Source organism: Solanum tuberosum, unplaced genomic scaffold, assembly GCF_000226075.1.
Source record: "Solanum tuberosum cultivar DM 1-3 516 R44 unplaced genomic scaffold, SolTub_3.0 scf00410, whole genome shotgun sequence".
Lineage (NCBI taxonomy): Eukaryota > Viridiplantae > Streptophyta > Magnoliopsida > Solanales > Solanaceae > Solanum > Solanum tuberosum.
In genome coordinates, this window is record NW_006239326.1 from 264,273 (window position 1) to 289,935 (window position 25,663).

Below are 25,663 nucleotides of genomic sequence, written 5' to 3' on the forward strand. Positions count from 1 at the left end.
AGAGGGGTGGGTGGGGGTGTGGGGGAGGGGGCAAAGATGCTAGGTTTTCTTGTCTGTCTATACTCTACCATACATACTACTATTTATACTTTTTGGTACACACCATTTTGAATAATACACAATTTCCATTATATATCTATCTCAAATTATCTGTCGTGTTTTCTTTTTTAACATGTTCCCTAAGAAAGTATAGTTATCATGCCAAAAGGTGTCGTTTTAGGAAAACTCACGCGTTGATTAAGAAATTAGTACATATGATGTGTAGTTTTCTAAACTAGAGTATTTCTGTTTAATAAATGTCTCTTCAGAATTGAACATTATTAAGAAGATGAAGTATAAAGGTAAAGTTGGAAGAACGTACTAATTTTTGTCTTGAATTTTTAAAAGGTGATACTTACTTTGGGACGGAGATGATATTAATTAGGAGAGGTTTTAATTATTTTACCTGTATTTATATTTTAAAGTATAATCTCTATCTTTTCATTAACTAAGATATAATAGTCTTCGAGAACAATTACTGGCTGGGATAAAAAAAGAAGAAGGGAAAAGACAATTGAATAGTAAACCAAATAAGATGCTAGATTCCCAATTTGTATTTTTAAGGCCTTGTCACTTCATATGACTCATAGTTGTTTCCTCCTTTCATTTCTCTCTCCATTTTTATGTGTTCTCCTATGAAATGTTACATTGGCAAATACTGTACATTCTGCATATCCTACACTATTTACACCCCCTCCCCCCAAATGCCCAATGTACCCTTCTTCTACTTCTTGTCTCTATGCCTAAGGGCAAAACCAATAGTATAATCTTTTAACATAGATTGTTCTTTTTTATTTCTTATAACTCAGTGTTCACTATCTTTATTGAGGTTCCAACTAATTCACATTTATGTCGCGTGTTAGGACATATAAGTTCTATATACTCAGGATCCTAAACTAGGTCTGTTCAAAACTGAATCAAAACTGAAAAAAAGTTATTGATTTATCAGTATTGGGTTATTGGTTTAACGGTTTTGATAATGATTTTGATTTTTTTTTATTATTGGGTTATCGATTCTTAACGGTTTGAGGTTTTTTCTTAACGGGTTAACCGATAACCCGATAGTAAACTAGATAATTATATTTATATCATTTTGTATATAAAGTCCTTGACTTAGAGTTTGGTTTCCTACTTTTATTTTTGGTTGTCTCAAACACTTGGTTATTCTACAATGTAAAAGTGTTTGCTTTTGAGCAAGATGTAACTTGTGAACTCATGTGTATGGTTTATTTGGTTTGTTACCTTATTTCTAAGTGATTTTCAATGGGTTTTTTTTTGTCAAATCTTAATGGTTAAACCGATAACCAAACCGATAACGATCAAAAACCAATAACCGATAAACCAATATCTTAATGGCTCTATAACGGTTTAGCATCTCTGCAAACCGATAACCAATAAGCCAAATCGATAAACTTCAAAACCGAATCGAACCAACTGATAAGTAGCCCTATCCTGAACTTGAGGTCTCTGTTTAAAGGTAGAGAGATTCTATCCATTTCACCACAACTCTAGATTGAATATGAATATTGTTAATTTTTAAGTTTCCCATTTTGTTTTAAAAATCTAAGGCATATTGTCTCTTTCAGATTATGTCTATCCATATGATTGTATGACTTTAACTTTTTGTACACTAACAATGTCAATTAAATTTTATATTATTAGATTGTCGTGAGATGGATAGGAATTAATATTCCTTCATTCTTAAGTATAGGTATTCTCGAGTTTGAGTTCTCTAATACCTTACATGATACAAATTCAAATTAATAAAAACATCAATACAAATGTCGAACGCGAGGTGATAAGTTGGAAGAAAAATGTAATAGTGCAAAAGGTGAAGTCATCTAAACAGCAACAAATAAGCCTTTATTGAACTAGTTGATAGGCCTTTCATGACAAAACACAAGTTGATTTGATGGCTTTGTAAGTTAAATTTTTTAAAAAACTCTGACTAAAATTTTGCACCATAAAGCTCTCTCATTTCACTTCACTTATCCCAAAATTTTTTAACTTCTTTTAGTACGTACAATATGCATGGGGACTTAACGAAACCTACAAAATGCTACTTCTCTTAATTTCTACCTATGAAATCCGAATTTGAAATTTATAATTTTATAATTCTAAGTTTTTTTAAGGTATTATTAGACTCAAAATTATTTTCTCCGTTAAAATATATGGTCTAAAACAAATTTTTAGATATTTTTGTGATTATAGATCATTTCAGTTATGGTAAAGGGAAAATTTCAGAGTTGAGTTATATTTAATCATAGAAATGTGATATTCATTTTCTGGACAAACTAAAAAAAAAAAAAAAGGATATCATATAAATTGGGACAAAAAAATAATAATTTGTACATAATCTATAATTTTTTAAGATTTAAAATAAAATTACAATATTCGGTCAAATTTATAGTCGACACTCTAGCTCCACACCTATATATAGTGGTGTTTTAGGCCAGTGTTATTCATATCTAGGGGTGTTCACGGGTTGGTTTGGATCGGTTATTGGTCAAAACCAAAACCAAACCAACTTGATCGGTTTTAAAATTATCAAAACCAAACCAAACCAAATACAATATACATTTATCGGTTTGGTTATTATCGGTTTCGGTTTGGTTTGGTTCGGTTATTCGGTTATTAACCATACACAAAAATAAAAGAAACAATTCATTTAAAATGTGAAAAAAGTGACAACAATCCATTCAAAACGAAAAATAGTTAGAATGACTTAAATTAGTAAACTTTCAATCACTAAATTTACTATCAATAAAGCTTTAAAATTCACTATATTGGCCTAGAAGGAAGAGACAATAACATTTTCAGTCCCACAAAAAATTGTCATAGACACTCATATACATGAAATCAATAAGATAAATGTTTCATCTTGGGCATTTTTGCTTTCAATAAGTAAATTATAAAGAAATTTTAATGAAAATATGTATAAGATCTTTAAAATTGTTTATAAAAATAATATATTAAGTATGTATATTAATAAAATATATGTATATAATTCATCGGTTTGGTTCGGTTATTTTTTTTATTTGTTTTGAATAAAACCATAACCAAACCAAATACTATCGGTTTTCAAAAATCTAAAACCAAACCAAACCAAATCCAAATAAAATCGGTTTTATTTTATCGGTTTGGTTTGGTTTTTCGGTTTGGATCGGTTTTTATCCAAACCGTGAACACCCCTATTCATATCCATAGTTATTTACAGAGAGGTTTTTTCAGATATATATAAATGAAGAACTTTGTTGGAATTTGGATTTTAAGGTAGTGAAAATTAACTTCTATTTTTTTGTATGTTTTGTTTTCCTATTAGAATTATTCTAATCCATAAGCTAAAAACTAGAAATTTTATACTTCAAAAAAAAGGGTAACCTTAGTTTAACTTAATTAAAATGAGGAAAAGGCGTGAATACCTTCTTGAACTATGATTGAAATTCCAAGAACACACATTTTTTTTCTATTTTATGGGATTCAGTTATATACGATCTTAAACTGCCAAAAATAGTGCAAATTTAACGCATATGTATTTAAGATACATGAAATCCAGTGTATCCGACATATCATGTAATTATGTAAACTATCATTTCATTAAGTAATTAGCATCTATAATATTGTGTTTTATGAATTTTTCTACCTCATGTTTATTATCAAAGTGGATTTGGCCCAAAGCTAGACAAATGCAAATAGAAGAATAGGAAAATTAGGAAAAAGACTAGTCTAAATTTGTTTTAAGCCCAATTGAAGCCCATTTATCTTTTGTTGTTAGAGGCATACATGCCCAAGTTTAGCGGCCCGAATAGTTTATATATAATATAAAATGACCCTGATCTTAAAAACAAACATTCTTAACTATTTAGTATTCAAATCTTAATGCAATATCTTAATATTCATATGTGTATTTAAATTCGAATCTTTGAATTTGCAACATCTTAATATTCAAATTCAAATGTCTTAATCAGAATAAGTTATTGCGTTCGAGAACAAATGGAAATAGTCTAATCGATATTCTTAAATCAAGACTTAAATGGTCCGTTCAATTAAAAAATCTCTAATAATTAACATAACTCTGGAGCAATTATTAATCTCTGTTTCAACTCTAAGGTGAGATATATTCCTTGTTAGTTTTCTATTTTATTTTTCCTTTTCTGCTATTTCTCATTTAATTATTTGTCACATTTTTTTATGTCTAGTTTTATAATAAAGTCTAAACTATGATAAGTTTGGGTTGGATCTAATCTCATCATATACTTTTAAAGTCAACTCCTAGTTCTATCTTTTTGCTACCATTCTTTTTCAATTTTTTGTAAGACTGAAGCCATAGATCCTTTCAAGCAATTATTGATCTCTAAGGTGAGATTCCTTTCGTTTTACTTGGATTTGATGCACTTGAGCTGAGAGTTTTTCGAAAACAGTCTCTCTACCTCCACGAAGTAGAGGTAAGATTTGCATACACTCTATTCTTCCCACAGCCTACTTGATGGAATTTCACTGCATATGTTGTCGTTGTTTTGTTATTTCTAATTTGATTGTTTGTCGCAATTTTCATGTCTTATTTTACTATAGTAATGGAATATATATACTTGTATTCGTAAGATTCCTTTTCCTTTTCCTTTACTTAGATTTAATGCACTTGAGTTGAGAGTCTTTTGGAAACCGTTTTTCTAGCTCCACGAAGTAGTGATAAAGATCTGTGTATACTCTACTCTGGCTATGTTATTCTTTTGTTATTTCTAATTTGATTGTTTGTCGCAATTTTCATGTCTTGTTTTACTGTAGTAATGGAACATATATACTCATAATCATAAGACTTTAGATGTGGCATTGTTAATCATTAGAGTATGTTCTTGTTAATGTAGATTTTATTTCCAACAATCGTTTAAGAGGCCAAGCTAATATGGAGAATTCTGAAGAGTCTTGCATCGAACCTTATTATCCATCAATAGATGAAGAACTAGTGGGGTTTGATGATTATGCACAAAATATATTTAAGTATTTGATTAGTGGAGGAAAGGACCTGGACGTTGTCTCGATTGTTGGAATGGCTGGTTTAGGGAAAACAGCTCTGGCTAGAAAGATATACGGTAGTCTTTCTATTCGTTGTCATTTTGATGTTGTATTTTGGTGTTCTGTTTCACAAACATCTAATAGGAGAGAGTTGGTGCTTCGGATTCTAAAACAAATTACACGTGATCATCATTCTAACTATGCTGACTTGGATTATCCTGAAGACATATTGCGAAAGTGTCTATACGGAAAAAGATATCTCATTGTATTAGATAACATATGGGAAGTCCAGGCATGGGATTACATTCGACAATGTTTCCCTGATGGTGATAATGGAAGTAGAATAATGGTAACAACTAGAAATGAAGAGGTGGCTAATTATATGACGAGGTATAGTGATCCTTATTCACTTCCATTTCTAAAAGATGAAAAGAGTTGGGAACTATTGCAGAAGAAAGTATTTAAACGAGGGAACTCGTGTCCTTTGGAGCTAGTCAATGTAGGACAACTAGTTGCCAAAAAATGTAAAGGATTACCTTCTTTGATTATCATGATTGCTATAACTCTTTCAGAAGAAAGAGAAGCGTCTTCGTGGCTTAAGGTTGCATATGATATAAGTTCTCATGTTTTCGACAAGGAGAGAAGCATGATGACGATACGATCAAGTTATGGCCATTTACCGGATCATTTAAAGCCTTGCCTTCTCTATATGGGATTGTTTCCTAAAGATTACGAAATTCCAGTGTCTGATCTACTCAAGTGGTGGATAGCTGAGGAGTTTGTGCAGAACATTGACACGTTGAATCCAGAAGAATTATCAGAGATTTGCTTGCATGATCTTGTTGGCAGAAACCTCGTAGTGGTTTCCAAAACAAGCTTGAATGGTAAAATGAAATGCTGCATAGTTCTTGATCAAGTGCGTGAGTTTTGCTTGAGAAAAATTACAGAAGAAAAGTTCATGCACCTCATAGTGCCGTATAGTTATCCAGATCAACCCGAAGAACAAAGGTTATGCATGTACATACATGACCGTACTATGACAAGTGATTTCAAGGAAAGTGATCAGGAGTTCATTGTTCATCCGAAATTCAGTATATTGGACCGTAAGAATCCTTTCCGTTTGCTTAATAACTTAAAACTTGTTCGGGTTTTACATTTATTGGATATCTACTTGGACAATTCTTTGGCTGCTACATTTCAGTCATTCCCTCACTTGAGGTACCTTGCAATTTTTGTTAAAGCATTTGATTTCAAATGGGTGTCACACCTACTTCATCTACAAACTTTGCGGGTTCGTTCATCTTATATAATGATATCCCCTGCTATATGGAAAATGTCAAAGTTGAGGCATGTGGACATAAACGAATTTCCCGTTACAGTATGGGATGAAGATGATAAAGATGATATTGTGTTAGATAACTTGAAGACTCTTGGAATGTGTTCTATGTCCGCGGCTGACATGACTTGGGAGTTTTGGAAAAAGTTTGCAAATCTTGAAGAACTCAGGCTCCACATAAATGAATTTGAAAATCATGTTCCTTATCATTTTTGCTTTTTCCCCTTACGTCTCAGGTGTTTGTCTCTCAGTGAAATATTCCTAACTGATGGATTAGTTTCAAGTATTACAAATTTGCGATGCCTTGAGACTCTTAAATTATCCGAGATATACTTTGCAGGGGAAAAGTATTGGGATCTCGGTGATAGCACGTTTGTACAACTCAAGTTTTTGAAACTACATCGTGTTTTTATGACCAAATGGAGTTGCTCAGAGGAATCATTTCCTTGCCTTGAATATCTTGTTATAAAAAATTGTCCCAAGCTTGAAGAGATCCCGGATAGCTTTGCTGATATTCCAACACTGCAATTGATTAAAGTGATCAATTGTAGTGAGTCAGTTCGCAATTCAGCTCAAAACATTAAAGAAGATGTAGAAAACACTGAAGGAAATGAGAGACTCCAACTTCATATCCCCAAGAACTACTAAAGATGGTAAGTGATTTCATTATTGTCAGCTACATTCCTTTGACGCAGAATTACATTGCATGATGTGTCGTTTTGTATTGTTGTTGTATTGTATCGTACTGTATTTTAATGAAGGGAAAAAGGACAAATAAACCCCCGAACTATCGTAAATGGTATCTAAATACCCTCCGTTATACTTTTAGGACGTTCATGTCCTTACCGTCCAAATTTTGGAGCGTATATACCCTTATGATAGACGGCGGGACACGTGGCATCATCTCAATGACTTGCCCAAAATTATTTAATTTATATTTCCAACCCGGATAACTTAAAACCCCCGACCCAAATTATAACCCATAGACACCCTGACCCAAATGAAAGAAAAAAAAAAGGCAACGACAACCATTGCCTCTTTCATCTATTCCTCACTTCTTCTTCAATGGCATCTTTTCAAATTTCATCTTCTTCAATACAACCATTGATAATGTGCATATTTATTGCCGCTAAAATTTTTGTCTTCTCCTCATCCACAACTGGAGCAACATTAGATCCAATAACAATTCACTAATGTCGGTAAAGACTTTAACACTCTTTGTTAATGTGCATATTTATTGCCGCTAAAAAATATTTTTGTTATAGTTCTAGATGTGATTTCCGAGCAGCTGAATCATTCATCAGACTTGTGAATTTCTAGTCAGAGGAGACATCAGTAGAAGCTAAACCATTGTAGTACTGAGATGAAAGGTTCTGCTTTGTGGATGGATTGATTTGCATATCATCAGCAAGTTGCTATTGACCGGAGGATATCAATGTCTATTTAGATTTGTGCTTTGTAATGCTCCGTTCTGATATGTATTGTCAGAGATGGAGCCAGAATTTGAAGCTTATGGATTCTGAATTTTTTTCACATGTGATCTGAACTATTAATTGTCATGTTCACTGTTGTTATTTGCTGATGGAAACTATATGTGTGTATTTTGTATATATATATATGAAAGTATCTCCGGTAATTTCTTATCACAATTTACTACTATCTCCGTCTTTATTCAAGTGTCTTAGTTTGATTGGACACGGGTATAAGAAATAAATTGAGATTTTTTCGAATCTTATGGTCTTAAATTAAAGATGTATGTTATCTTTTCAATTTTATGTGGTCTTAAACTTGTCAGTAGAGTGTTGGTGTTGAAAATTTTACTAAATATAAAAAGACTTTTTTGGAATAGACAAAAAGAGAAAGTAAGACACTTAAATTGGTACGGAGGAAGTAAGTCTCAAGAATATTGAAGAATTTTATCAAGTGTTATCTGGTTTTAAAAAAATAATCAAGGTTCTAAGTACAGAATTGAACACTGTAGAAATATTAATGTAAGCAAGTAAATAATTAAAAAGGCAACATCATTTCTTTTATACTGGTTCGATCCAAATGTTAGACTCCCAAAATGGACACTTTTAGAACGCCATAGATTAAAAGGACCCTCCCTAAAAACACAGACCAAAACATGCACTTCACCCAAACAATTTGAAAATATTAAGGTATTATCAAATAGGTGAAGTGTCCATTTTGGTTCTTGTTTTTAGGGAAGGTCTCTTTTGGTTCGTAACATCCAAAAAATATCCCTTTTGGGGCTAGACTCCTCCAGGGAGGTTCAGTTTAGTTGAAAAATAAGTTATCTTGAAATTAGTTATTTCGAAATTATTATTCCACCTTCAATGTGAGAGAAAAATAATTCTACAAATTTGATAATTAAAATTTTGGGCCATCATGATGATTTGGTGTACTATAAATTTGGGTTGGATCAAATTAAAAATAATTTCTTAACATGGTCTAATAAAAGAGTGCCACGTGTAATTTTATAAAGTCAACCTTGTCAATTACTAGATCTATCTTTCTCCTATACCATCAGTATTCATTCTTCAAGATTCAAAGCCCACAAAACTTCTTTTCCAATTCTTTCTAAGAGGGAAACTATAGAGTTAACACAATCATATAGCAATTATTAATCTCTCTATTTGCACTCTAAGGTGAGATTCCTTTTTTAGCTTTCTATTTTTTTCCTTTTATTTTACTTTCTGATGAGTCATCCAATTTATGTGACACTTTGTTGTTATTTTTTCGGTAATTAATTTGACTAATCTTTGAATATAAATTAGATTAGATCAATTCTATATGAGAAGTAGTATTAAGTAGTTGTGATTCTTCTCATATCAATATGATCCTTAATATTTTGGTTTGGGTCAATCGAATAGATAGAAGATCTAGCACCTTGGTGAGAGATAATGGGGCACAAGTTAGGATAGAGTTTTGTGATCTTGGGGAAAGCTAGTTTGAATCTCGAAAAACTAAAATTAAGACATAGAGATTTGAGGAATTAACTTCTAATTAACAAATCTTTCATAATGTTTCCAGTGTTGTTAATCCTATTTTAAATTTTATAAGTACTAATTTGTAACTTCCATAGATATATATTCCCTCTTTTCAGAACATGGATGTTGAGGCAAAATGTTTAATCACACGTACTAGGTAACTCTGTCCACCTAGTGTTTTATGGACATGTAAAATGTTCAAAACTATTTCTAATGCTCACTTGCTATTTGAATAGAAGAAAATGACATTACTAAGACGAAAACTATTTCATTGATTTTATGGAGGCTGACACAGTTATTAACTATAATGCAGTTTTACATGGAGAACATCGAGTTAACTACTTCTCGATGCTATTTTTCATCGAATGATGAGGAATTTGTGGGGTTTAAGGAGGATGTAAAACAGATCATTAAGAAATTGACTAGAGGAACAAAAGAACGCGAAGTTATATCGATTGTTGGAATGGCAGGACTAGGCAAAACAACTTTGGCTAGAAAGGTGTACAACAATCATTCTGTTGCTGATCACTTTGATGTTCGCGCATTTTGTATTGTTTCACAAACATATAGCATCAGAAAGCTATTGTTTGAGATTCTTAAACAAGCCACGGGTGAAAAACGTGACATGATCAAAGAGGATGAGGACGTTGCAGATACGTTGAGGAAGGCACTTTATTGTAAGAGATACCTCATTGTTTTAGATGATATGTGGAACTATGAGGCATGGGAAGATTTGCAATCATGGTTCCCTTGTGTGGAAACAGGAAGTAGAATTATGGTAACAACTTGCGTCCAAGAGGTTGCTATTAAGATGAGTGATCCTTATTTACTTCGATTCCTAACAGATGAAGAGAGTTGGGAATTATTGCAAAAGAAGGTATTTAAATGCGAGGGGGTTCCCTTAGAGCTAGAAAAAGCAGGATTTGAAGTTGCTCGAAACTGTAAGGGATTGCCTCTTGTGATTGTGTTGAATGCTGGTATTATCGCACAAAAGGTATTATCAAAGTGGATTTGGCCCAAAGCTAGACAAATGCAAATCTAAGAACAAGAAAATTTGAAAAAAAACTAGGAAAAATTACACAAGTGAAGATCTTTTATCTTTATTTAATAATTACCACTTTTAAGTATACTTTTAATTTATTACCATTTTTGTCAAATTTTAGCAATACTGTCATTCAGCCAAATTTTTATATATGGTTAAAACAATAATGTTGACAAATATCGTAAATATTTTTTAAAAAGTGTACACTTAAGTGATTGTCTAAGTTCGTTTAAAGCCCATTTAGCTTTTGGTTAATGTCTTAATCTAAATAAGTAGATATATTTAATGTGATTTTATTTATCTACCTAATGAGCGTCTCGAGAACAAGTGGAAATAATTTAATCTAGATATTCTTAAATCAAGACTTAAATGGGGCCCTCAATTAAAAAATCTCTAATAATTAACAGAACTTTGGAGCAATTATTGATCTCTCTGTTTCCACTCTAAGGTGAGATATATTCCCTGTTTTTTTTCCTTTTTGCTATTTCTCATTTGATTATTTCTCACATTTTTTATGCAATCTAGTCTACATTCTGATAAATTTGGGTTGGATCTAATCTCATCATGTACTTTTAAAATCAACTCCTAGTTCTATCTTTTTGCTACCATTCTTTTTCAATTTTGTGCAAGACTGAAGCCATAGATCCTTTTAAGCAATTATTGATCTCTTAAGGTGAGATTCCTTTTGTTTTACTTGGATTTGATGCACTTGAGCCGAGAGTTTTTGGAAAACAGTCTCTCTACCTCCACGAAATAGTGGTAAGATCTGCATATACTCTATTCTTCCCACATCCTACTAGATTGTTGTTTTGTTATTTCTAATTTGATTGTTTGTCGCAATTTTCATGTCTTATTTTACTATAGTAATGGAATATATATACTCGTATTCGTAAGATTCCTTTTCCTTTACTTAGATTTAATGCACTTGAGTTGAGGGTCTTTTGGAAACCGTCTTTCTACCTCCACGAAGTAGTGATAAGATATGCATATACTCTACTCTGGCTATGTTATTGTTTTGTTATTTCTAATTTGATTGCTTGTCGCAATTTTCATGCCTTGTTTTACTATAGTAATGGAACATATATACTCGTATTTGTAAGATTCCATTTTCTTTATTTAAATTTGATGCACTTGAGTTGGGAGTCTTTTGGAAATAATGTCTCTACCTACACGAAGTAGTGGTAAGATCTGCGTACACTCTGCTCTGGTATGTTGTGGTTTTGTTATTTCTAATTTAATTGTTTGTCACAATTTTCATGTCTTGTTTTACTATAGTAATGGAACATATATACTCATATTCATAAAACTTTAGATGTGGCATTGTTAATCATTAGAGTATATTTTTGTTAATGTAGATTTTGTTTCCAACAATCGTTAAAGAGGTCAAGCTAATTATATGGAGAATACTGAAGAGTCTTGCATCGAACCTTATTATCCACCAATTGACGAAGAACTAGTGGGGTTTGATGATGATGCAGAAAATATAACCAAGTATTTGATAAGAGGAAGAATGGACCTGGACATTGTCTCGATTGTTGGAATGGCTGGTTTAGGGAAAACAGCTCTGGCTAGAAAGATATACAATAGTCGTTCTATTATTGATCATTTTGATGTTCGAGCTTGGTGTTCTGTTTCACAAACATATAATATGAGAGAGTTGTTGCTTCAGATTCTAAAACAAATTACAGGTGATCATCATTCTAACTATGTTGACTTGGATTATCCTGAATTCATATTGCGGAGGATTCTAAAGGCAACAAAATATCTCATTGTATTAGATAACATATGGGAAGTCCATGGATTGGCTTATTTTCGAGCATGTTTCCCTGATCGTCATACTGGAAGTAGAATAATGGTAACAACTAGAAATGAAGAGGTGGCTAGCTATGTTAAGGGGTATAGTGATCCTTATTCACTTCCATTTCTAAAAGATGAAAAGAGTTGGGAACTATTGCAGAAGAAAGTATTTCAACGAGGGAACTCGTGTCCTTTGGAGCTAGTTAATGTAGGACAACTAGTTGCCAAAAAATGTAAAGGATTACCTTCTTTGATTATCATGATTGCTGAAATTCTTTCAGAAGAAAGAGAAGCGTCTTCGTGGCTTAAGGTTGCATATGATATAAGTTCTCATGTTTCCGACAAGGAGATGATCATGAAGACGATACAATCAAGTTATGATTATTTACCAGACCATTTAAAGCCTTGCCTTCTCTACATGGGATTGTTTCCTAAAGATTACGAAATTCCAGTATCTAATCTACTCAAGTGGTGGATAGCTGAGGAGTTTGTGCAGAGCATTGACACGTTGAAGCTAGAAGAATTATCAGAGATTTGCTTGTGTAATCTTGTTGGAAGTAACCTCGTAGTGGTTTCTAAAACAAGGTCGAATGGTAAAATGAAATGCTGCATAGTTCTTGATCAAGTCCGTGACTTTTGCTTGAGAAAAATTACAGAAGAAAAGTTCATGCAGCTCATAGGTTATCCAGATCAACCCGAAGAACAAAGGTTATGTATGTACATAGAAGACCGTACTATGACAAGTGATTTCAAGGAAAGTGATCAGGAGTTCATTGTTCATCCGAAATTCAGTATATTGGACCGTAAGAATCCTTTCCGTTTGCTTAATAACTTAAAACTTGTTCGGGTTCTACATTTATTGGATATCTACTTGGACAATTCTTTTCCTACTGCATTTCAGTCATTGCCTCACTTGAGGTACCTTGCAATTTTTGTTAAAGCATTTGATTGCAAATGGGTGTCACACCTACTTCATCTACAAACTTTGCGGGTTCGTTCATCTTATATAATGATATCCCCTGCTATATGGAAAATTTCAAAGTTGAGGCATGTGGACATAAACGAATTTCCTGTTACAATATGGGAAGAAGATGATATTGTGTTAGATAACTTGAAGACTCTTGGAATGTGTTCTATGTCCGTGGCTGACATGACTCGAAAGTTTTGGGACAAGTTTGCAAATCTTGAAGAACTCAGGCTCCACATTAATGAATTTGCAGATCATATTTCTGATTATTCAAGCTCTGCATTGATGAATTTGGATATTATTTTCCCCTCGCGTCTCAAGTGTTTGTCCCTCAGTGAAATTTTCCTAACGGATGAATTAGTTTCAAGTATTGCAGAATTGCGATACCTTGAGACTCTTAAATTGTCCGAGATATACTTTGCAGGGGAAAAGCATTGGGATCTCAGTTACACGTTTGGTCAACTCGAGTTTTTGAAATTACATCGTGTTTTTATGACCAAGTGGAGTTGCTCAGAGGATTCATTTCCTCGCCTTGAATGTCTAGTTGTAAAAAATTGTTCCAAGCTTGAAGAGATCCCGGATACCTTTATGGACAGTGGATTTTTGCGATTGATAAAAGTTATTGATTGTAGTGATTCTGTTTGCAATTCAGCTGTGAAGATTAAAGAAGAATTAGGAGAATGTTATGGGATCTCGATCCAAGTTGATATCTCGAAAAAAGACAAATGATGATGGTAAGTGATTTCATTCATTATTGTCATGTTTTTGCATATTAAAAAAAACATTTCTTCCTTGCATATTAAAGTTCAGGTGTGCAGAATAAACTATGTTATGTAATCCCACAAGTAATTAAGGTCTGGAAAAGATAGGATGTACGCACACCATACTCCTACTTTTCTGGGGGGAATATTGATCGGTAATATAACTTTTAAGCTATGCCAATTGTGCTACATATTGCATCGACAACATACTTGTCAAGAAATAATTTAAACCAACAATGTCATTTTTATATAACGTTATTGTTGTTGAGTTCTCTCTAGCTACTTCCTTTCGTAGTGTACTTCATTCATTTTCCTGACATTCTTCATCGTTTTCATATTTTTAACTTCATCTTTATATACCATCCACCTAGATGTGATCTCCGAGCAGCAGAATCATTCATTGGACTTGTGAACTTCTAGTCAGAGGATACATCAGATGAAAGGTTTTGGTTTGTGGAATATATCAATGTCTATCTAGTTTTGTGCTTTGTAACGCTACGTTCTGATATGTATAGTCAGAGACAGAGCCAGAATTTAAAGCTTATTTATTCTGAATTTTTATCACTGTGATCTGAATTATTAATTGTCATGTTCACTGTTGTTATTTGTTGATGGAAACTATATGTGTGTATTGTATATATATGAAAGTATCTCCAGTAATTTCTTATCACAATTTACTACTATCTCCATCTCAATTCAAGTGTCTTAGTTTGATTGGACATAGGTAAAAGAAATAAAGTGAGATTTTTTTGAATCTTGTTGTCTTAAATTAAAGATGTATGTTATCTTTTCAATCTCATGTGGTTTTAAACTTGTCAGGTTGAGTGTTGGAGTTGAAAATTTTACTAAATATAAAAAGATACTTTTTTTGGAACAGACAAAAAGAGAAAGTAAGACACTTAAATTAGAACAGAGGAAGTTATAAGTCTCAAGAATATTGAAGAATTTTATCAAGTAGACTATTGAAGAATTTTATCTAGTGTTATCTGATTTTAAAAAAAATCAAGGTTCTTAGCGCAGTATTGAACAGATAACTGCAGAAATATTAATGTAAGCAAGTAAAGAGTTAAAAAGGCAACATCATTTCTTTTATACTAGTTCGATCCAAATGTTAACTCCCAAGTCCAATCTCAAAACGGACACTTTTTGGACGCTACAGATCAAAACAGGCACTTCACCGAAACAATTTGAAAATATTAAGGTATTATCAAATAGGTGAAGTGTCCATTTTGGTTTTTGTTTTTAGGGAGGGTCTCTTTTGGTCTATAACATCCAAAAAAAATGTCCGTTTTGGGGTCAGACTCCTCCAGGGAGGTTCAGTTTTGGAAAATAAGTTATCTTGAGATTAATTATTTCGAAATTAGTTATTTCAGGATTATTATTCCATATTCAATGTGAAATAATACTACAATCTCAAAATAACTAATCCAGCAAGTTTTCTCATAATTTTACGCCATCATTATGATTTGGTGAAAACACTATAATTAAAAATAATCTTTTAACATGGTCCAATAAAGGAGTGCCACATGTAATTTTATAAAGTCAACCTTGTCAATTAGTAGATCTATCTTCCTATCCCATCAGTTTTCATTCTTCAAGAATCAAAGTCCACAAAACTTCTTTTCCAATTCTTCCTAATAGGGAAACTATAGAGTTAACACAATCATATAGCAATTATTAATCTCTGTATTTGCACTCTAAGGTGAGATTCCTTTTTAGTTTTCTATTTTTTTCCTTTTATTTTACTTTTTAATGAGTCAACAAATTTAAGTGACACTTTGTTGTTATTTTTTCAGAAGTTAGTTTGATTAAATTTTAACTATAAATTAGATTTGATCAACTCTATACGAGATTCCTTTTGCTTTACTCGAATTTGATGCACTTGAGCTTATGATTTTTCAAAAACAGTCTTTCAACCTCTACGAAGTAGTGGTGCGTACAGTCTATTCTTCCCAGAGCTTACTTGGTGAAATTTCACTGGATATGTGGTTGTTTTGTTATTTCTAATTTGATTGTTTGTCACAATTTTCATGGCGTAATTTACTATATAGTAATGGAATATATATACTCGTATTCGTAAGATTCCTTTTCTTTTACTTAGATTTGATGCACTTGAGCTGAGGATCTTTTGGAAACCATCTTTCTACTTCCACGAAGTAGTGATAAGAACTGCGTATACTCTACTTTGACTATGTTATTGTTTTGTTATTTCTAACTATGTTAATGAATATAAAGAATATTACATATTGCATCGACAACATACTTGTCAAGAAATAATTTAAACCAACAATGTCATTTTAATATAACTTTATGGTTTTTAGTTCTCTCTAGTTACTTCCTTTCGCGATGTACTTCATTCATTTTCCTGAGATTCTTCGTCCTTTTCATATTTTTAACTTCATCTTTATATACCATCCACCTAGATGTGATCTCCGAGCAGCAGAATCATTCATCGGACTTGTGAACTTCTAGTCAGAAGAGACTTCAGTTGAAGCTAAACCATTGTATATATATGAAAGTATCTCTAGTAATTTCTTATCACAATTTACTATTACCTTCGACTCAATTTAAGTTTCTTAGTTTGATTCCGGTATAAGAAATAAAGAGTGTTTTTTTTAATTGATTTGGTTTAAATAATTTAAAAATTGATTGAATTAATTTGAGTTTAACTCTGATCAATAACCGACCCAAACTGATTCGTAAACATGTAAAACTCACCTACCATGTTTGGTGTAAACATGATTAACTTGGGTTGGATCTAACTAAAATTTGTCCTTTATTGTGGTCCAATAAAGGTTTGCCACGTGTATTTTAAAAACAAAGTCCACCCTGTCGATTGCTAGTTCATCTACCATCAGTCTTTATTTATGTATTCTAATTATTCCTCTTTGAAGCAATTATTGGTCTCTCTGTTTCCCCTCTAAGGTCAGATTCCTAATTTTCAGTTTTTTTTTTCTTTTGTTATTTCTCATTTGATTATTTGTCACAATTTTCATGTATAATTTTACAATATAGTCTACACTCATCAGATCTAGAAATCTCTCATGAATAGTTAATCATTAGAGTATATCTTTGTTAATGTAGATTTTATTTCCAAGCTAATTATATGGAGAATTCTGAAAAGTCTTGCATTGAACCTTATTATCCATCAATAGACGAAGAACTAGTGGGGTTTGATGATGATGCAAAAAATATAACTAAGTATTTGATAGATGTTCATCATTTTGGTGTTCTGTTTCACAAACATATAATAGGAGAGAGTTGGTGCTTCAGATTCTAAAACAAATTATAGATGATCATCATTCTAACTATGTTGACTTTGGCCATCCAAAATATGTCCGTTGTGGCCAGACTCCTCCTAGGGAGGTTCAGAAGTTATCTTGAGATTAATTATTCCAAAATTAGTTATTTTAGGATTATTATTTCACACTACAATCTCAAAATAATTAATCCAGCAAGTTATCTCATAATTTTAGGCCATCATGATGATTTGGTGTAAACACTATAAATTTGGGTTGGATCTAATTAAAAATAATCTTTTAACATGGTCCAATAAAAGAGTGCCACGTGAAACTTTATAAAGTCAACCTTGTCAAATACTAGATCTATCTTTCCCCTATACCATCAGTTTTCATTCTTCAAGATTCAAAGTCCACAAAACTTCTTTTCCAATTCTTCCTAGCTAAGAGGGAAACTATAGAGTTAACACAATCATATAGCAATTATTAATCTCTCCAATTGCACTCTAAGGTGAGATTCCTTTTTAGCTTTCTATTTTATTTTTCTTTTATTTTACTTTCTAATGAGTCAACAAATTTATGTGACACTTTGTTGTTATTTTTTCGGGAATTAATTTGACTAATCTTTGAATATAAATTAGATTAGATCCACTCTATATGAGAAGTAGTATAAGTAGTTGCGATTCTTCTCATATCAATATGATCCTTAATATTTTGGTTTGGGTCAATCGAATAGATAGAAGATCTAGCACCTTGGTGAGAGATAATGGGGCACAAGTTAGGATAGAGTTTTGTGATCTTGGGGAAAGCTTGTTTGAATCTCGAAAAAACGAAAAATGTCACTAACATTGGGAAAGAGTGATTTGAGGAATTAACTTGTAGAATAGAGATTTGGGAAAAATGTCACTAACGTTGCGATTCTTCCCATATCTATCTTAAAATTTTGGTCTGGGTCAATCGAATAGATAGAAGATCTAGCACTTGGTCAGAGAGAATGCACGAGTTAGAATAGAGTTTTGTGATCTTGGGGAAAGCTTGTTTGAATCTCGAAAAAACGAAAAATGTCACTAACATTGGGAAAGAGTGATTTGAGGAATTAACTTGTAGAATAGAGATTTGGGAAAAATGTCACTAACGTTGCGATTCTTCCCATATCTATCTTAAAATTTTGGTCTGGGTCAATCGAATAGATAGAAGATCTAGCACTTGGTCAGAGAGAATGCACGAGTTAGAATAGAGTTTTGTGATCTTGGGGAAAGCTAGTTTGAGGAATTAACTTCTAATTAACAAATCTTTCATAATGTTTCCAGTGTTGTTAATCCTATTTTAAATTAATTTGTAACTTCCATAGACATATATTCCCTCTTTTCAGAACATGGATGTTGAGGCAAAATGTTTAATCACACGTACTAGGTAACTCTGTCCACCTAATGTTTTACGGACATGTAAAATGTTCAAAACTATTTCTAATGCTCACTCGCTATTTGAATAGAAGAAAATGACATTACTAAGACGAAAACTATTTCATTGATTTTATGGAGGCTGACACAGTTATTAACTATAATGCAGTTTTACATGGAGAACATCGAGTTAACTACTTCTCAATGCTATTTTTCATCGAATGATGAGGAATTTGTGGGGTTTAAGGAGGATGTAGAACAGATCATTCAGAAATTGACTAAAGGAACAAAAGAACGCAAAGTTATATCGATTGTTGGAATGGCAGGACTAGGCAAAACAACTTTGGCTAGAAAGGTGTACAACAATCATTCTGTTGCTGATCACTTTGACGTTTGCGCATTTTGTATTGTTTCACAAACATATAGTATCAGGAAGCTATTGTTTGAGATTCTTAAACAATCCACGGGTGAAAAACGTGACATGATCAAAGAGGATGAGGACGTTGCAGATACGTTGAGGAAGGCACTTTATTGTAAGAGATACCTCATTGTTTTAGATGATATGTGGAACTATGAGGCATGGGAAGATTTGCAACCATGTTTCCCTTGTGCGAAAAGAGGTAGTAGAATTATGGTAACAACTCGCATTCAAGAGGTTGCTATTAAGATGAGTGATCCTTATTTACTTCGATTCCTAACAGAGAATGAAAGTTGGGAATTATTGCAAAAGAAGGTATTTAAACGCGAGGGGGTTCCCTTAGAGCTAGAAAAAGCAGGATTTGAAGTTGCTCGAAACTGTAAGGGACTGCCTCTTGTGATTGTGTTGAATGCTGGTATTATCGCACAAAAGGAAAGGCGAGTCTCCGTGTGGGAAGAGTTTGCAAAGGATTTAAGTTCTCTTGGTTTAGAAGAGCAGAGTAGGAAGGCAGTTCAATCAAGTTATGACTATTTACGCGATCATCTAAAGCATTGCCTTCTATACATTGGATACTTTCCCGAAGACTACAACATTCCAGTCTCCGATTTGCTAAAGTTATGGATAGCTGAAGAGTTAGTACCCAACATCAACGACACGGAGAACCTAGAAAAATCATCTAAAGATTGCTTGAGTGATCTAGTCAATAGAAGCCTTTTAATGGTTTCTAAAAGGCGATCAAATGGTGATATAAAATACTGCATGGTTCATGATCTGATTCGCGAGTTTTGCTCAAGTAAACTTGAAGAAGAAGATTTTAAACAACGCATTGTGTCATACAACTCATCTCAAGTACCTTCGTCTCCCAAGGATCCAGCTCGGTTATGCATGTATATCCATGACAACCTTGTTTATCAATTGGAGTTGAACGGATATTCACTAGATAAGATTTCTATGATGGACTCCGAAGAAAAGGAGTCTCTTGAATTCATTGCTCATCCGCGATTCTACTCATCAAAATGTATGGATCTTTTCTCTCTACTTGATAACTTGAGGCTTATTAGGGTGTTGCATTTGTTGGATATCAATATGGAAAGTACTTGGGAATTTCAAAATTCTCCTGCTTCCACACTTGAATCACTCACTCACTTGAAATACCTCGCGATTTTTGTCAAAAAATTTGACTTCAAGTGGGTGTCACACATGATCGGTCTACAAACTTTACGTGTTCATTCACATCAACGTATAAAGACATCACCGGACATTTGGAAAATGAAGAAGCTAAGACATGTTGATATTACTGAATTTTCCTTTATATGGGAAGACGATGAGCAAGAACAACATGTATTAGACAACTTAAAGACTTTTGGCAAATGTCGGGTATCTCTTGCTGATATGAATCGTAAGTTCTGGTGGAGGTTTCCGAATCTTGAAGAACTCAGCCTCTCCGTTGTTAATTTTCATGGCATGACTAATCATTCTCTGTTTCCTACACCGGAAATTCATAACCGCCTTCAATCTCTTGAAATAAGTTTCCCCATTGGATTCTCAACGTCAATTGGATGGTTCAAATCAGTTTTCCCTATGAATGTGAGGTTTTTATCACTTTCTGGTATCTCATTGACAGAAGAAGTTGTTACAAGTATTGCAGCATTGCAAAAACTTGAGACTCTCAAGTTATTTTTTATACATTTCCCCAACAACAATCTGCGATGGGATGTTACTGATCGAGAGTTCAAAGTCCTGAAATATTTGAAACTAGACTTAGTCGATATGAATCAATGGGAGTCCTCGGATACATCATTTCCCATGCTTGAGAAACTCGTCATAAAAGATTGTGAACAACTTGAGGAGATTCCTTCTAGCTTCGTTGATATTCCAACACTACGATTGATTAAACTGATCAATTGTAGTGAGTCAGTTCGCAATTCAGCTCAAAGCATTAAAGAAGAGGTAGAAAATACTCAAGGATGTGAGAGACTCCAACTTCATATCCCCAAGAACTTCTAAAGATGGTAAGTGATTTCATTATTGTCAGCTACATTCCTTCGACGCAGAATTACATTTTTCATTGTATGTGTTGTTATTTCTTCATATTTGGCCCCTTAGACCTTGTTTGGATGGTTGTTCAATATTGTTTCATAATGTGTCGTATTGTATTGTATTATGTTGTATTGTATTATTCTAATGATTGCAATGTGTGGATTGATTGTATTGGACTATTGGCAGTGTCAAGGCCTTTCTCGTTGGGCCCAGGTTTTGATTGTTTATTCCATTTTGTCAGTCCCGACAATGGCTGAGATGTTCAGTCGACTCCCTCCCCCTTTGTGGGGGTCCCGACCCCTACGAGTGAGCATAAAAGGGAGGAGGAAAGAGGTCTTGGAGAACGGCCGTAATATAAATCATTTTCTTGAGCTTGCATACCAAGGTAGGATTCCTAAGAGAAGAGAAGCCTGGAATTAGAGGAGGCTGAATAGAAACTTATTCTTGCTTCATTCTTCATTGTACGTGTTTTTGTTTCTTCATTTTTTGGCCCCTTACACCTTGTTTGGATGGTTGTTTAGTATTGTATTGTATTATGTTGTATTGTATCCTATGCTATTATCGTAATGAATACAATGTTTGGTTGGATTGTAGTGTCACACATCAAGAATTTGAATGATAAACCTACAAGAAAAGTAGGGTACGAGGTAGAACTACTATGCAAAAAGTAGTGTAAAGGATAAAATATGATTATTAAATAATAAATAAAGACAAATGAGAAAAATGTATTAAGATAACAATGCGATCATACCAAATCAGATGTTACAGATTTTTCGTCACCACATAACGACAATTTTAAATAATACTACAATAAAATTTATGTAACAATCAAAACAAACATTATATTTTAACTTTTTTAGTGAAAAGAAATAATTATATTTTAACTAACAATACAATACAATACAATACAACGAATAACAACCATCCAAAGAAGGTGTTAGTGAAAATTCTTATTGCGCCACTAAATATCATTGTAATTTGTATGAAACACACAAGAAGATAAGGTTTTTTTTTCCCTCCTTTTTGCAACTAAATATATTTCCATCTTGATATGAAACACAAAATTTTAGCATGTTTAAATAAAACAATTCAATCTATCATTTACAAAAAAAAAAAAAAAAAATGCCCCTCAAGAGATTCAACATGGGACTGGGGAGTTGAACGTTTGTTGGACGGGCTAACTATTACTACTGGCGAAATCAATAGGTGTATATTCGATGCTCACTTTTATTTTTTAAAGCGACAATATATATGAAGAACAAAAAAAGATTTTCTTCATAAATACTCTTCGGAAAAAGAACGATAAGAATAAATTTGAGACCAAAATTCAAATGGAAGACAAACTTATTCTATTTTTCATAATTAATAGGCATTGTTGGCCCTTATCTCAACCGGAAAAAAATGAAAATAAATTCTACGATTCCCAAGCTATTGATTTATTATTGTTATTGTTATTATCGACTTATTTTTTACCTAATTGGCTTTCTTTATGCCACTTTTTTTTGGTATCTAAATGAATTGATTAATCTCTTCCAGCTAAAATTCACAAATTATGGAAGTAATCAGTCACATAATTTTATTTTTTGGGTCAAGAAGTCCAAAACACTTGCTAATTTCCAAATTTCTTTATCCTAAATATATATAATTAGTTTTTCAACAAAGTGCATTTCAATTTTTATGTAAATTTGAAAAATGAATGTTGTTTGAATGAGGAAGTGGGTGAATTTTTCACAACATATTGACTATTGTTACATAAAATTTAGCTATTTGTAGTGTTTCTTTAAAGAGAAAAAAAAATGGGACATAAAATATCTTGCGTTAGCATGATTCAAGAAGGGTCGCATCAATTTAGAATATTCCTAAAATTTGGTGAATAATAGTTAATCTTTTGTCTATCTCACGCTTCATCAGCGCGTTTGAAGTTAAGGTTAAAAGACGTGTGATAACAGATAATCATATTGAAAATAATATTTTTTTAAAGTACGAAATGAAAAAAAATAACATATTTTATAACAATATCAATTAAACAAAACATTACTACATGTTAGGGTCACAACTCTTATCATTCCTAACTACTAGAAAAGTCCTAAAATTAACAATAACATACTCAAAACATATACCAAAAAGAAAAGGACAATTATGTAATTCTAAGGAAATTGCAAAGGACATTTGGCCTTTGCATTCATGGAAAGGCCATATTTATATTATAATTAATAATTAATAATAGCCACCACCTTCTCACCTTCCAAAATTCTTATCTAGTCTAGGTAATAAATGACACAATACTTGTGCCTTATCTAAAATTTAAGTATTCATGTGTACTACATGAATAAATTATTGTACTCGATTTATTTTTACTTGTTCATTTCATATATATATATATATATATATTCCTACATTTTGAGATATGAGAAATAGATTTTTAATGTTAAGGATAAAATGTGAAAAAAAATATGTTTTTTACTCTTAATATAAAAGTGACAAGTGAAAATTATATATTTAGTATAATATAATGGCAAGTAAAATAAATGGAGGGAGTGGTAAATTTCATTTAAAGTTTAGCTACTAGTTGGTTTGAATGAACATCTGAACTTATAATAAAATATAGTATTTAAGACATTTTTTACTCAATTTTTGAAAAAGTTTATGTGTGTGTTCTCAAAAGCTCATTCCGCTTTAGCCTATAAATTTCTCACATAAAATTAAAAAAAACAACACATTTTATGTAATTAATTTATCATTTAATGGACGCTTGAAATCAAGCGCAAAATTTCTTTGAAGAATCTAAATCGAAAATGTTTAACAGAAGCACTTTTTCATGTACATATTCAAGTTCTCAAGTAAAGCAAGTCATTATTCAAATGTCTAAATAAGATTTACCATTAAGTTTAAAATATTATCAATGTATTCCGCTAAATATAATTGGTGCAATTTTTAGTTAGGATTAGTACATTGTATGGTACTATGATACTTCTAAAACTCCAAGGTGTTAGAAAATTGGAAACATCACATATGGTTAATTATGATTCGACATTGTATGCCTATATTGGCCATGATCTTAACAAGATTTTATATGATAAAAAAAGTTTAAATTTACTTCTATATAAAAGTATTTTAAAGTTACTTTTTGATATACTTTCTAGTCATAGACGGAATCAAAATTGTGAGCTTATAAATTCAATATTCTAATTAAATTTTATCCAAATCATAGTAGTTTTTTTTCCTTACCCTGCCTTAGTCCTTGGCCATAGTCCATAGTGGAGCTCTAGCATAGACTGATTAGAAGCTTCCCCTTATCGAAAATTTTAATACAATAAATTTCGCATATTAAAATATTTTTGGAAAAAGGTTCAAAATTGTGTGCCATTACTATTGACTGAATTTTAAAACTTATTTTGTAATTTTTTTTTAAATTCAAGTATTTATTTGGTAAGAATTATGATGAGGAGAACTGAGAAGTTATAAAATTATCAAAAATCATACTCTAGAAAATAAATATACAAATAAAAGGATACTTTTAAAATTAATGACTATTATTAAAATATTCAAAATCCACAAATTGTGTTGTTGATTGATACATGCACCAAGAAAAAGCCAAATAAAAATTCCTAATTGGACTGTATGAACTATGAATAGCCAAAAAATAATAAATACTCCTTGTAGAGAGGAAAAGGCCAATAGAATCTTTAGGACAATCTAAGATTCTCAAGGATCATATGAATATCTTTTTTTATGGAAAGATAAGTTAAAATAATATCAAGAATATACTTGACCAATGAAATTTAAAATACTTTTTTGGGTTTCGCACTTGGTATCTAATAGCGATATTGAAGCTTGACTAGTAATATCTACATTAAAATTCGACTAATTAATATTTATGTATTACAAAACAATATCTATATAAAAAATTGTATATATCAAAGAGTCGAATTCGAAACTTCTGATTAAGAATGGTGAGATTCCAAGTTCCAATCATCCATCACAACGTGTTAATTAATGAATTGAAATGACACCTAACATGCATGAGGGACAATACCTTTGTGAAAAATACATTTTTTTCTTGACCAAGTTTTAATAATTAATGATAATACAACTTTGCACTAAATAAAATATTACTATCAATTATGCATATTCTTCTTTTTCCAAGGAATATTCGGATAGGGACCATAGTTATTAGAAATCAATTACGTAATTTATTTTATTTTAATTTCTTCCACAAAATGGGTGTCATTTATTTTGGCTTCTTGGTAAACCACTGGACAATATTTTGTCGATGTTATTAAAAAGAATATTCGAAATTTAAATTTCTTTTTGGATATTAAATTAAGATTTTTTTTTTGAAGTAAAATAGTAAGTACTATATTATTTTTCTCCAAATACTTGTTAAATAAGTGTTTTATATTTTGCTAGTATTACTGAATCTACTAGAGTTTAATAATTGTAAATACTGATCAATTTGGGTCATCATTATTTAAAAATTTTGAAGTCCAATATGATCGTTATTGGAAGAATTAACCCAATTATATTTGTTGCTTGATCCTTTAAATTAAAAATAGCTGACGGGCATATATATAGCTTGTGGGGGGGGGGGGGGGGGGGGGGGGGGGGAGGGGGGGGGGGG

At 32.0% G+C, this 25,663-nt stretch overlaps 2 protein-coding genes across 18 annotated transcripts; both read left to right on the top strand.

The window, feature by feature from the left end:
* The first annotated feature begins 4,097 nt into the window (after positions 1-4,097).
* LOC102585344 (putative late blight resistance protein homolog R1B-12) lies at positions 4,098-21,630 on the top strand. Of its 16 annotated transcripts, none has more exons than XM_015303026.1 (4): positions 4,223-4,398; positions 4,905-5,422; positions 12,297-13,918; positions 14,317-14,615. In XM_015303026.1, exons 2-3 carry the CDS (start codon positions 4,943-4,945, stop codon positions 13,911-13,913), a joined length of 2,097 nt encoding a protein of 698 aa, XP_015158512.1. In that variant the 5' UTR covers positions 4,223-4,398; positions 4,905-4,942; the 3' UTR covers positions 13,914-13,918; positions 14,317-14,615. The 16 variants fall into 16 exon arrangements, with proteins under 16 accessions (XP_015158510.1, XP_015158512.1, XP_006362544.1 ...); XM_006362478.2 differs by lacking the exons at positions 4,223-4,398; positions 4,905-5,422; positions 12,297-13,918; positions 14,317-14,615 and adding exons at positions 8,902-9,036; positions 9,495-9,535; positions 9,692-10,372; positions 19,435-21,213; XM_015303024.1 differs by lacking the exons at positions 4,223-4,398; positions 4,905-5,422 and adding an exon at positions 4,098-4,149 and having other exon boundaries at positions 11,776-13,918.
* LOC107057910 (putative late blight resistance protein homolog R1A-10) lies at positions 5,431-21,221 on the top strand. 2 transcript variants are annotated; one of them, XM_015303028.1, is made up of 2 exons: positions 5,431-7,068; positions 21,042-21,221. In XM_015303028.1, the coding sequence occupies exon 1, from the start codon at positions 5,435-5,437 to the stop codon at positions 7,034-7,036; it is 1,602 nt and encodes a 533-aa protein (XP_015158514.1). In that variant the 5' UTR covers positions 5,431-5,434; the 3' UTR covers positions 7,037-7,068; positions 21,042-21,221. The 2 variants fall into 2 exon arrangements, with proteins under 2 accessions (XP_015158514.1, XP_015158515.1); XM_015303029.1 differs by lacking the exon at positions 21,042-21,221 and adding an exon at positions 7,654-7,962 and having other exon boundaries at positions 5,431-7,041.
* Positions 21,631-25,663: the final 4,033 nt, after the last annotated feature.